Source organism: Diplotaxodon limnothrissa, linkage group LG14 (assembly GCF_057381915.1).
Source record: "Diplotaxodon limnothrissa isolate DT_005_m linkage group LG14, D_limnothrissa_male_GT1.1, whole genome shotgun sequence".
In the NCBI taxonomy this organism is placed as follows: Eukaryota; Metazoa; Chordata; class Actinopteri; order Cichliformes; family Cichlidae; genus Diplotaxodon; species Diplotaxodon limnothrissa.
The window spans coordinates 31,682,349-31,696,392 of NC_140609.1; the positions used below are offsets into that span (position 1 = coordinate 31,682,349).

The 14,044-nt window shown below is 42.7% G+C and overlaps 1 protein-coding gene across 3 annotated transcripts in view; it reads right to left on the bottom strand.

Moving 5' to 3' along the window:
• robo2 (roundabout, axon guidance receptor, homolog 2 (Drosophila)) overlaps positions 1 to 14,044 on the bottom strand; it is a 276,321-nt gene that overhangs the window by 16,435 nt on the left and 245,842 nt on the right. For 2 of the 3 annotated variants that reach the window (XM_085370671.1, XM_085370669.1), the window contains exons 15-22: positions 13,737 to 13,968; positions 10,810 to 10,934; positions 10,554 to 10,725; positions 9,333 to 9,521; positions 8,438 to 8,464; positions 5,657 to 5,699; positions 1,736 to 1,863; positions 684 to 956 (exon numbers count right to left, since the gene is read on the bottom strand). In XM_085370671.1, the coding sequence (XP_085226797.1) occupies positions 684 to 956; positions 1,736 to 1,863; positions 5,657 to 5,699; positions 8,438 to 8,464; positions 9,333 to 9,521; positions 10,554 to 10,725; positions 10,810 to 10,934; positions 13,737 to 13,968 (1,189 nt within the window). The remainder of the gene's footprint in view (positions 1 to 683; positions 957 to 1,735; positions 1,864 to 5,656; positions 5,700 to 8,437; positions 8,465 to 9,332; positions 9,522 to 10,553; positions 10,726 to 10,809; positions 10,935 to 13,736; positions 13,969 to 14,044) is intronic. The other variant, XM_085370670.1, reaches the window with a different exon arrangement.

Sequence of the window (14,044 nt, forward strand, 5' to 3'; positions counted from 1 at the left end):
TGAGCATACTTCTTGAAATAATTTCAGGGAGAATTACAAAACATTTTGAAAGAGTCACTGCAATGTGTAAAAACTATAATTAATCTATTTTAGACTGTTGGAAAATCACCAGATCATAAATACGTATTAGAATAAGGCCAAAGAACTCTCATTACGTTTAAACTATCAAACTCCATTCGGCCTTGAAAAATCCTGCATCAAATCCAATTAATTTGGATTATTTTCTTAAATATTAGTCAAGCTAAAATGGATTGCCAATTACTTTGAAACTGAAGGAGCTGCGGTACCGTCAAGAAAACTCAGCGGGTAAATAGATGGATCGCTTAAGTGCAGTATTCCTTTGTGAGATGTTTATTCAGCCTTGGAGAAAAACCAAGATGATGTCTGCTGAGGTAGAAACCGCTCTTTTTAAGACAACCTCTTCCCACCACAGTGGCGCAACAAAGACCTCCACGACTTTTGAGGGAAAAGTTTCAATACCAACAGGCTGTCTTGTTACAACTGTAAACCTGTGGCTTGTAATCTGGCTTTCAGTTTAATGTCACTGGAACAATAGCTCTGGCTGACATATTATCATACTCTATAAAAAAAAACCCAACACAAACAAACAAACAAAAAAAACCTTGGTGAGCCTCCCACATACACACAAATCCCTACAGACTGCATTTACTTTTGCAACTTACTGTTGTTGCAGGAGTTTTTGTCGGGCAGGGAGTAGCCCAGGTTGGCCATCTCCTGCTTGGCCTGCAACGAGGCCTTCCACTGGGCCTCAGGCAGGTCCACAGCCAGCTCATGGATGCTGCTGGAGTGGAGAATCTGAGTGGTAGCATAGGGAGTGGCCTGGGATGTTTGGCCAGGGCTGTTGTAGTTGGTTTTTGTGGTAAAGTCTATACTGCTGTAGATGGCTCCGTCCGAGAGCATGGTGCCCGTCTTATCCCCTTGTCCAGTGGGGAGATCTGGGTAAGAGTATGGAGAGATTACATGAAAGGCTTCCTTTTAAAAAATGCCCACCTCACCTGTAGCTCTGCATTACTGACAAAAGAAAATGGAAAAAAAGCGAAAATGTTGCAATATCTATGGTATATCTTGCCATCAGTTGCACATTTTAACAAATATATTTGTTGAAAATAAATTCTACTGTAGCATTATGACATTCCTGTTCTCCTTCCACATATCTTCTGGATATCTCACTAGGTTCCCTATGTGTTCCTACACATTAGGCATAATGTTGCTGCTCTGCATGTGTGTGTACTAACAGAGTCAAAGAGGGAGAGCTAGGAGGAGAGCAGGCAGCTTCTCTCTCCGTAGTGCATGGTTTGCATGCCCAGTGAAGGGGAGATGATGTAAAGCCATGGCGGAAGTGTCCGCATCTGCGCCAGTCAAGCTGTGCCTGTCCTTCACGACTGGCTGCTCAACACCATCCTTTCAAACAGCCATCCACCCCCTGCTCCTCTGCCCGTCTCTCCTCTCTCATTCGCTTGCTCTGAGGTATGGGCTTTGACACCAGGCTGGACTATATGCCATCACTCAGCGTGGTGACAGTGAAGCCCCTGCTGTTAATGCTGTAGCTGTCCTCTGGTGTGATAAATATATATCCAGACACAAATGTAATGTACATGCATGTATACATCCTGAATGCATATATGTGCGTCACAGCGAGGAAGGCAGAGCAGTCATCTTTCATCTCTCATGGTCTTTTTTCTCAAAGCAAGTGGGAAAGCACCGGGGCGCTCACCTCCTCGACCAAAGTTACTCAGGTCATTTGGTCCCCCGGAGCTGCTGTTGACAGGCAGGCTGGTTGCTGGCCAAGAGTCTGCTAACCAGGGGTAGCCTGGATCACTGGCATTTAGCAAGCCTGGGCGGCTAAGCGGAAACAAAGGATCAAACAACAGATTAGATACAGGCCATAAAACTATATTACTACAAAAGGTTTGTTTTGTTTTGTTTTTTTTTCATACAAGATTATCCCCAATTACACATTATACCCTGTTTAATTCTTTATTATGTTACTGGAACACACACATACAGAAAATATGACAGCAATCAACAGCAAGAAGTTGTGAAGACATCAAAAAAATTAAAACAAATGTTACTGTCCACACGCATGTGTGTTTGTGGGAGATAAGTTTTCCATAAACCTCTGAAGCTGATGAAACAAGTCTTCAGTATGGGGGGGAAACGCTATATAGATACATTTCTTCTCCCGCAAAGTTGGAATTCCTCCAGGCCCTTTAATTTCTGTTCCTGCTGAGCCTTTGTCACATTTTCTGAGTTATTAATGCAAAAGCACACCGTGGGCAGACTAATGCATGCATTTGCGCTTTGCATAAAAGTGCAGCAGTACATGCTGACACCCACATGTATATATTTCCTAATTCATTAATATCTTGCCCCTTCTGCTGTGTTTTCCCATCAACCCCTTGTGGTGACGTCCAGACAGTCTAAATCTTATTTGATAGGGAGTGAGACCTCGGTCCTGGAACCGGCTTGTGGGATGTCTGTCTAAGGGAGAGGGCAGGTCCATTTAACAGGTGTTGTGTCCCTCTTGAGGTGTAAGAGCTATAAAAGCAGTCATCACGACTTTAACCTGTCATGGGTGACTGCTGGGAGGCCATTAGGGCCACTTTACTGTACAATCACGTCTAAGGCTCGTTACCATGAGGAACACAGATGGAGTAAAATGAGAATGAAAGATGCCGTTAAATGCCTTTGTTTTCAATTCACTGCCACACCACTTGCCACTTGTGAAGCTGATTAAAATGCAAAACAAAATTTCTAACTGCGTAATCACTAGTGTACCTCGTTAGACAAATGATCCTCAGCCGGTATATTTAGCGTATACTGCAGACCCCTCAGTTAGCAGCAGACTGCAGATATGTGTGCACTCTGAGAAGCTGTGTAACACAGTAGTTACCAGTCAAGCTGCCTGATGGGATTTTTTTTGCCTTAGCTCCAGAGGGGTGATGTGTTGGCTCTCAGGGAGTCAGGCCCTGAGGACAAGGGCAGGTAATGGCATTGCTGCAGTCACTCTCTCCTAAGCCACAAGTTCTAATGAGGAGACACCGATTCCACAGTGGGGGGAGTCCAAATGAACTGCAGCCCTGGCAAGCTAAGAGCCCTCGTTGTGGTTCCTGAATGCCAAAACAGGCCCTCGGGGGAGACAAGTCATTCAAATTGATGGCTGTGCATCAGACACATGCACTTTTATAGGGTAATACATCTTCCAAGCCATCTCGTCCTTCTACCTCTGTTTCTGGCTGTCTTGTTACTCCATTGCCATTATTTTCTCTCGCCACACTCTCTTTCTCTAACCTTATTTTTCACCTGTTTTGGGGCAAAACTACAAACAGCTGAAAAAGAAGAGACATTGTTCATTTTGTTGACTCCAGCAATAGCACAGAAATGCATGCAGCTATAGGCTTGTGCTCCAGCATGTCCTCCCCCAGCCCACTTGAGGAAGACCATTTGAAAGACAAGGAGCTGACAGAGGAAATGGCTGCATCGTCCTTGTATTCATCACAAAGCAGCATTTCTTCTAAGGATAATTAGAATAAGACTGATTTCTGCCACAGACTCGCTATATGTGTTTGTGTGTGCATGTGTGTATTCCAATGGTGGGGTAATGGAGAAGGGCTGGAGGACAGACACAGGGTCATACGTTTAATGAAAAGTTGACACCTAACTCTTAATCCATGCCTATCCTAGAATGGATAGCAACCTTGGCAGAAGAAATTTGATTTGGAGCATTTCTTCTTCTTGTTAGATATTTCAGTTACTTGTGATGAGGAGGAAGGAAACCATAAATACTGCCTAAGATGCCTGACACGGAGCTTCCCATAAATAAGCCAAGTGAGAGAGATTAATTCCAAAGCAACTTCATAAATCAAGCGTTTATGGTCCCACAGACAAGTGAATAGAACTTGGATTAAAAGTCTAGACATTAGCTAACACTTAGCACAAGGGGAAACACAGATTACTTTCTAGATTAACTCTGAGAGAACATGTTGTCATTTAGTATTCTGGGATGTAAAGGAATCTCCATAGCAACAGTGTCAGTGAAACCTGTTCACTGCGGTGCTCATCCCATGCTCCCTGCCGATCGGAGTAAATCTGCTGTGCTAAAATATTGATCAGCGCCGAGATAGGAAGTTATTACTACCTTCTAATTACCATCTCCTTATTGGCAGGGGGATAAGAAATGAACCCTTATCAGCTTTTATCAATTTCAGCTGAGCAGCCAAAGTCAAATGGTCCAGGTCTACCAATCTGCAGCCTATTCATCTTCCATGAATCATTTATTTTGTGATCGATTAAGTGTAATTGTTCAGTCAGAGCAATTTGGCAGGAGCCAATGAGAAACTAGAAACAGACGTGGTTTAATTTGCTATTGTCTAATTAATGCAATAAACATCTCAGGCAACACATGAACACTTTTTCCCCAAGATATTCTGTTCCACATTTTCACTCTCAGGGCAGATGGGGAAGTAGCAACATCTGGGATTTGATGACAATAGAGTGACTAATGGATCAGAGGCTTGTGCTAGGGCTCCAGATTGCATCCCAGTGTTGTGAAAATTATGGAAGTCACTGCTTCTGACTAAAAATATGACAAATATAAAGCAGCAAAAATACAGACATTTCAAATCCCATTCGCTGGAGTGAGAATCAGAACCACTTATGTGGAAAATTGAAGGAAAAACACTTCAGCAGAAAGTAGATGAGAAACGGCATGGCAAGTGGCGTGGCTAATTCATTAAGAGATTGCTGGCAGCTGACAGAACAATACAAACAAAATTGTCCACAGTAGCATCCAGTTGTATGCACAGAAAATGGGAAAATTTGGAGAAAAAAAAGAGCATAAATATTAAAAAACAAATTGTTGCAAATAGACTGCAGAGCAGACACGTTCCCAAACGCCCAGATACACTCAGGGTCAAATTTAGTTGCAGACTCTCACTGAGTGTTTGAGATCTGGAGATTCTACCTAGTCAGGTGTGATAAGCAGTAGATAGACAGAAGCCTGGGATTCTCCAGGGAGTCTCTTGAATACCTACAAAGGCTCTGTAACTGGTGTCATTGAGATGTGCCCTAGTCACCATAGCCCCTCTAACACAGAGTGAAATGGAGCAGGCTGTATGGGGGTGCATAAGGGGTACCTCCACACACCTCTCCCCTGGGTAATTATTTTTACATTATTACATGTGCTCAGATCCCAGCCGCCCACGCAAGGTGACAGGCAAATTTATCACTCCAGAGGGCTTCGGGGTTGCCTACAGCCAGCAGCGGAAGATAAATGACAAAATAAAAGCACTCTATGCTTAAATTGTTTCTGTTAATTCCGCTGAGGAGATTTATGAGTTCATCTACCGATGCATGAATGGAGATGTGGTTGAAATGTATATTTCTATGCGTGTTTGCATGGTAGGCACACAACAGGTATCGGTTATCAATCAATCTATTAGACATTTAGAAGTGCTGGGATCAAAAGCAGCTTGCTGAGGACTTCATGCATAACTATGGAGGAAAGGCTGAGTAAAGCCAATGACATAGGGAAGTAAATAATTATAAAGTAAAGGATTTTTTTTTACTCGTTTTAGATGAGACTGTGCACAAATGTGTAGAATGGGTGTGAGATTCACTTTCATGCGATACTCACCTTCCATTGCTCATCAGCCCCCCATCAACTCTCTGGAATGTCACTAAAGAGAAGAAAGAAAAAGGGAAAAAAATACCAGATATTAAGTTTTTCAGGTATAACATAAAGCAAACCAGGGTTTGTTTCCATAAGAAGAAAGAAATATTGTCTTTTTAGCATTGCCCATTTTGCTCTTGTGCTTCAATAGCAATGTATTCATTTTTTTCATGCACGACATGATAGTTGATGGATTCACAAAGGGGTGCAGATGTCCGTCTGCATCCAATGTCGTTCTCTTTTTTTAACGGCTATGAAGAGGACTGCATATTGCTTTGCTTTGCATAATTGGAGACGTCATGTGTTCCTCAAGGACAAGATGCCTGATGAGAGGGAAAACTCATTTCATTTTTTTTTATTTTGCTGCTGTGTTATTATCAGATTTGTGATTAAATCTCAAACCAAAAAAAAGAAAGATTAGAAATGGCAGAGGCTTCATTAATCACACAGAGTTTTCTATCTACAAGCGTAGAGGCTGAGTTGCTGATGCTTTTTGGCTGGCAGGGCTCCCCAGAAGGTATGCATGTGGCCTGTTTCATTACAGCGATCTACAGATAACAAGGGCCGCTCTTAGTCGGAGGCTGGTAAAACTGCGTGGCCGAAAGTGAGAGCCGACTGTGAAGGATCCATTTCATCTCTGTTGTGATGGCAAAGCAGCAGTGAGAGTTCTAAGCATGTAAGAACTTCAATGGATCACAGGAAACACAGAAAAGCAGCAAGAGTTTTGGAAACCACCTCGTACCAATGAGGGGGGGGGGGGGGGGGGGGGGAATGAAAAGGGGGGGAAATAAGAGAGCTGGTTTACTTAAGAGAGCAAAGGAAAGCTGTTAGTAATTTGGCTCATTTGTTCCACAGATGGAGATTAAAGAGAGAAGAAGGCTGAACATTCCCCCTTTTTTTCTGTTTCATTCAAGTCGGTTCCACAACAAGCCTAGGCATGGGCAAAAGAGGGGGCTTTTCTGTGGGTGACGTAGTAACAGAAGACAGACAGAGGAAACTCCCACAATAGATTAGAGAGACTGCTACACTTTAATGTATCACCAACATTACCTAAGCTTACTTAATCCAATTTTTACTCTCGTAACCACAATTCCAGGCTTTCAAATGAGAGCGAGACAATTTAAATTCTGTCAAGCATGCATGTTGGAGAGTTGAACGTTTATTTACTACATTAGGGTTTAAGCAAGTGAACACCAGCAGGTGGAATTAAAATACTTTGTTTTACCCAGATAGAGCCAACATTGCAAGTCTGCTAGAATAAAATAGATCTCAGAGAGCTCAAGACAGAAACCGCAGTCTTTATTCAGTGAAATCCAAAGCCGCTTCTCTTTGTTCCCCACCACCAAACTTGCATTAAAGAATACTCAGTTGTTTGAGTGAGGACTGACAGGCGGGTGTGAGGGGGAGGCTGTTCAGCGGGGAAGGCCTCTGAAGTCCCTATCTGTGCTCGGGCACATTTCTGGGCTGCTGTGGAATACTTTTATGTTAGCCAGAGTGACATGGCGGCAGGGCTGTGCTTCTCGCCTCCGTCTTCAAGATAAGCACTTTTTTCCCCCCCAATATGAATACAGATTAATCCCCTTTAATAAGCACCGATCGTGGGTGGAGGTGGGGGTGGGAGTGGCATAATCAGCATATAAAAATTCCATCAAATCTAATTTTTGCTGGCCGCGTGCCTTAACATAGTTGTGATTTACCACTCCTGTGGAGACAGCTTTAGAGGGTTGAGACTGGACACGCTCAACACATCAACTAATTGTCAATGCAGACAAGAGCACTGTAAGACTCTTCAGCACCACTTTGACTCCCATTCAAAATATAGCACTCCAATTTATGCTGTGTTTGCCCTTGTTTGCTCTTGTTACTCAACACTCTTTGTGAAAAAACCTGCTCTCTCTTTAGCATCTCTAAGGAGTGTTTTCCAAGTTTTTCCAAGCAAATGTCCTGCAAGGGATGCTGTGATACTTCACAAAAGTAATTAATTAGTGAAGGAAAAAAACTGTAGTTTTACTGTAGTTTTTTTAAGGATTAATTTTTTAGAATATTTTAAATATTTAAAACTTCCAACCGCTACTCTTCTCTCCCTTTTCTTATTCAGATGAATCATTTATACACTTTGGACTCCTCTTAAGCTGAATTAGCTAAAAGGAAGATGATAACATACACTCACGAAATTGGCCCATTAAAAATGTAATGCCACTCAAGGAAGGCAAACATGTGTTGTCACAGTAGTAGAGGAATCGTCACAAATAAGGAACACAAAACTCAGAAAGGAAACGGCACCCAGCTGACTAGATGACATCAAAGGAAAGCAGATGCTCGGAAATCGAAAAAAGAGAAAACAAAGAGGGTTTGTTTAAGGAGAAAGGAAATGGACAGTCTAACCGTACCCCACAAAAATGCCACAAACAAAGCTACACAAATCAGAATGACTCGCCATTCAGAAACGGACAGCTTCAATAGAAATACACACAAATACAACACGACATGGAATAAAGTTGTGGTTTGAGCAGGAAAAAAAGAGTTTAAGTTTGCAGGGCCCAGATCATGGCCAATAACAAACTGAAATGTTTTTTCGCTTCTATTTTTGATTCTCTGATGGCACACATTGCGTTCACCAGCATGAGGTTTCAATTTGCATTAGCCATGACCGTAAGTGTGACAGTTCAAACATATGCACTAGAAGCGGGCAGGAGATGAAGCTGTACTTAGGTGGGGGGAGGAGACGGGACAAATGAACAGTACCTGCAGGGGTGAAGGTGAAGGACTGAACTGCAAAACAAGAAGACAGAGAAGTTGTGTGTTAAAAGCCTGCAGAGGTAAGCAGCGCTTTAGGGGGGTATCTGCACACAAGGAACTGGGTCAAGCTGAGAGGTGCTGAGGGTCAGAGAATGGGAGACCACAACGTCACCCAGTGTGCAGAGCGACAGCCAGAAAGCAGCCAGCTCAGAGGCCACAGAGGTGTAAAGAGGGTGGCATAAACAAAATAAAACAGACACGCACACACACACACATACAAATGTAACAAACAGAAATGAAGAGTAAATTAACCAAGTCAGCATATCGTAGCACTTCTTGACTTGATCAGAAAACATCATAAGGATTTAGACTTATTTAAAAGGAAAGAAATAACGCGAGAACACTCAGAGAATACGACACTAAATTGTCAGCTCATTACCATTTTCTGTTCTCTAATTAAATCTTGTACTCCTGGCAGATTATGTGGACTTGGTGGTTGCTAGTATTGACAGGGGGGTCTCTCAGTAAGATGTCAGGGTCAGTGTGTGGGAGGAGAACTGGACAAACCCAAGCTTCAGTGACCAGCAGAGAGTCCAGCCTGCCCACTCAGCTCCATCACCCTGGGCTAATAACCAACACAGTGGGTGGATTTGTCAAAAACTGTGACCCTCTGGAAATGTTTCATGCTGACATCTGTCTTCCTTTTGAGCTTTAACACAGTAGCCATCTCAATCTCATCGCAGCGTTCTGATATATTTCATCAAGACTGCACTCATTAAAACTGAAGAACGATAGTGTAGTCGTGGTAAAATACTCCTGCTTTGAAAGAGGAAGAAAATCACTTTAAAGTTAGAAGAGTGTGTTAAGGCACCAGAATGCGTGAAACTGTGATCAATCTAACCTGCATAGTTGCTCAGACCCTTTCTCTTCTTCCTTCTCCAGTACAGCCAGATGCTGAAGCCCATGAGGATGACCCAGCAGGCCCCCCCAATACCGGCGATAAAAGCAGGTTGTTTCACCACATCTGTGATCTGCTCTGTGATGCTGTTGTTCCGGTTTCCATGTATAATCACGTCCCGAAACTCTTTACCTGTTTGTGCAGGAACACAAAGGCGGCACTTATATAATGCTGGCTGAATAGTTACTGAGAAAAAACATAAAGATTTATGCCTTTTTGTATCATTTGATTTTTCAAGGTGAAGGTTAATGCACAAATACTGACAAGCTTAGAAATATTTCACTTTTCCCCCACACCAACAGAAACATAAAGGTTAGCTAGATTAAGCTGAAAGAAAGTGTGTCTGTTACATTTCAGCTGAGGTATTGACCAGAGAAGCAGGACATACTGTCGATCTAAAGGATGTGCAGTAAAATATATTTTACAGACTGAAAAAGACAAAGCTTAAAAGCTTATAACAAATCCCCAGGTGAGCAGGTTGTTTGCTTAGTTTAGCCCCCAATTCCCTCCACAGCTGATAAAACACACTGTGAAATGAGATGAGAGGACCCTGGTCTGTATTGATCTCCAATTGCAGCCTGACCAGTGTGCTTGACGATATCTCTTGCAGCATGGTAGGAAAAGTGCAAACCGCACGCTATTAACATTCCCATACAGTGACAGGAAAAAAAATGTACACTTGTAAGGATAACAACGCACATATGTCTGCATATGCACGTGCAAAGATGCTCAAATGCTCGTGTTCTTTACATTACCAACCACATGAACACAACTATTTGCACGTCCACAGACAGGCAAACACAACATATCATAACTGTAAGCTCACGGCTCTGCTCTCAGAGATGGATTATGTGAGTGACGCTGGGGAAATAAGAGCATGCTGCGGGCCAAGCCATCAGTTATGGGTCAAATCAGGCACAATCTGCCATAGCTCCACATAAATCATATCCAGTCAGACCACATATCAAAATATTTTAACAATATCATCCATTTGGTAATTCCTAGACTTTCATGACAAAAAGTAATGATATTTGCTCAATTCCCGAGATTAAACACTAATGCTGAAATACAATTTTATTGCAACAATATTATTCGATACCCGAATATCATTCACTAAGGATTAAAAAAAGAAAGGGAAATTTGATGTCTATAAGTCAGTCTTACCAATAATAATAGGCTGGGGTTCACTCTTCACTCCAACCCCTGCACTTGTGCTGGCAGCCACTTCCACATGGTACACTACTCCTACCTGCAGCCCACCCACCACTACAGAGCGTATGGCTGCATCCACTGTCTTATTAACATGGAAACGCGTCTCATTCCCAAGACACCAGATCTGAAACGGAAAGGACAAAAATAAGTGATGCCTTTCGCTTTGTGTGACTTAAATGAGAATCCATGCTGACGTGCTGGGACCAACCTTGTACTCTTGGATGATGCCGTTCTGGTGATCAGGTGGCGGGGGGTCCCAGGAGATGCTTATGGAAGTGCTGTTCTGGTTTCCAACGGTCAGAACTGTTACCTGCTGAGGAGGGGCACTGGGAGCTGAAAGAAGAGGTGCAAATATCGATGTCAAAAGTCAAATACACTATCCATCAGTTATGGCAAAGAGAATCAAAACAGAAACAAGGATGCACATACCAGACAGATTTTTGTTCGCCATGATATTCTATAAGGACAACCCAGGTGACCGAAGCTTGCCATGATCTTTCATTAGAGGGGGATTTACATAAAAAGTAGAGCACATCCGATACTGCTATAACCTGTCTTTAATACATCACATTGATTTAATATATCATCCTTGTCTCCAGCTTGGTAGGTTTGCACAGAAAATACTGGTATTGATTTGTAGAATAATGGCCTGGCATAGTCAGGCAAGCACTCTCAGTCACACTAAGACTCTAGCATTGACCAGGGTGAGCTTATAGGATGAAGTGCAGACAAGAAGGAAATGTGAAAAAAATAAATTTTAGGAAAAGGAAACAAAGTCTCAGTAAACATATTGACTGATTCCATCGATCAGCGAGATGAAACTAAAGCCAGTAGGTGAGGATCAGAGGGGTGATGCCCATCTAAGTGGAATCTGCACAATCCACAGGCAGCCTGGGAGTGGATAGAAACAAGACAGGTCCAAGCTTTCATAAACCTCTGTTGTTATTCTGATGGCAACAATCTTCTGACCCCACAAGGGGTAAAAGGAAAAATAAATAACAGTTGGCCCAACTGGAAATAACGTTTTAAAAATAATGTTTTCTCATTTCCACAGTGGCTGGCAGGGGTGCAGCACCACAGCAGAATACTGACAGGTCAATTACTCCTGTGCTGCCGCTCTCTCACCTCACCTCCATCCAAAATGGCACGTGTCACCCTGTAAATCTGTGCTCATCCCTCAGTGCAATTGGCCACACCAACCCCCAGAGAGCCAGAAGGCCCTGGCATGGTAGAAGATGAATGGGTCCAATGATGAACCCAACACCTTAGCCAGATTAGAAACAATCTTCCAAGGGAGCATCTGATCAACCATCAAGCTCTGGGCTCTCCAACACCGAATTACATTCAGGTGACGAAGTGCTGGATTTGTGCATGGCAGTCATCAGAAGCAATGTCGTTCAAAGTTAATGTTATGAATGATTTAGCAGCTTATTATCATGCATATTTGTGCTAAACAATACACATTTTTCATTAGAGGCCTCAGAGGCTGCGCTAATAGAGCCATTAGCAGAGTGATGTATGGCAGGCAGGAATGTGACCCTCTGTCTCGCATGCACATGGCATGCTGTGCTGGATGATGAAGGAATACAAACATGTCATCCATACAAAAAAGGAGCCAATAGCTATTGAAAAGACTGGGAGTGGGATCTCCCTAGAGATCAATGTATTGTAGATCATTAGTCTAGAAATGAACATTTATACAAACATTACTGATTTCCCTTCTCCTTAAATAAGAATTACTCTGCATAAAACATGATCCTCTGTGGTGACTTCTTAGACAATTATGCAGTGGGAATCAGATGGCAGTCAGAGTTCATTTATCAGCCATGATATGGCTGTCCAGATGGAGAGTGAGAGGACGTGTGAAAAAGGCAAAGGGAGACCAAAAAGATGGACACAGCACTGGCGCGCTGAGCATACTATAACCCTGAATCTGCCTGGACGTACTCTGGGGATTCTTTAATTGTGCTAATAACAACCTAAGTTTTAATCACACTCTGAACCGGATTTCTCTATCTGTCTAGCCACATTTTCTCAGTAGTCCCAGGGACTCTGAAGAGCCTAGAGCCCTGTGTTTGACAGTGCATTAACTCTGACCAAGCGCAGCAGCAGAGTTATGGCAGAAAGTTGTTGAGATTGTGCAGGACCTGGATGCAGATAGGGAATATTATCAGCATTGGTAATAGCTGTGACATGTGGATTTAGGAAACCTTAGGGAGATGTACCTTGGCATGTGTGACTTTAAGGTATGTGTGTGTTTGTGCCAGAGTGTGTGTTGGCGACAGCTGTAACTTGATGGCAGTTCGACTGCTGCAGTGAATGCACTAGCTGACCACAGGAGATATGGTCCCTCTGAGAAAGGGAAAATAAATGGGCCTGTCATCCCAACAGGATGTGAACTGTCTCCTGTCCATGCAGCCTGAATATGCAGTGGAAAGACAGTCTTCGCCTCCAGTATTAAGCGTCTGCATTTGTCTTTTTGTGCTGCTGTAGGTATAAAGTTATATGGTTAAAAGGTTGAAACAAGGTTGGTGGTTGTATTTGTGTTCAGGTTTATATCAAAGCAAAACAGTGTTATTGCAGGTTTTTTAAAAAATGTGTAATTAATTGTAATGTAGTTTGTAGTAGGCACTAAAACAAAAGCAGTTTTACACTTAGCTTCACTTTGGTCGCTCAGTTTTAGTTCACTACAATAAACTTGATCGAAATACATATCTGTCTGTGCGCCTGTTTATAATATAGCACCGCATTGCTCTGTGGCCTTGTCAGAGCCTGTATGAATCAAGCTTTAGGTGACAGATCATCTTCACAGGAGGAAGTGTGAGCTGTGCCCAATCACAGCTCAGATCTGTGGCTGCTGGGTGATGGATTAGACGAAGGTTGGCACTAACACCACCAATCAAAAAAAACAAAACAGCTGGAAGGTCAAAAAGATGAGCATATCCTGGAAGCATGTTTAAACAAAATACAGTTCTTAGTTTTAAAGAGGGGCACCAATGATATTGCAGCAAAAACTGGCACGGAAGCAGCCTATGGGATCGTGTCACTCATCATTTGAGTGGCTGCGCCACAGTTTGATTTTATTGCTCCTGACATACAGTAATATACATATAATCAGCAAGTTCTTCCACTTACCTTCCTCGGTGGTCCTTGCAGTCCTGGATTCACTGTCCATGCCCTGAAACTCATTGAAATAAGGCCGGACCTTGATCTCATAAACTATGCCTTTCTTGAGACCAGAGAGGATCACACTTCTCTCTGAGGGGACGTTCACATCCTGGGTCTGCCATGGTCCTGGTGATGGCAGTCCCGATGTCTGTCTGTAAAGAACTCTGTAACCCTGGATGAACTGGGACTGACGATCCACCTAAAGAGGTAAAAGAAGGCATTATTTTCATTTAGTTATTTTTTATTTCAAAGAGAACTGTGCAGAGGAGATTAAT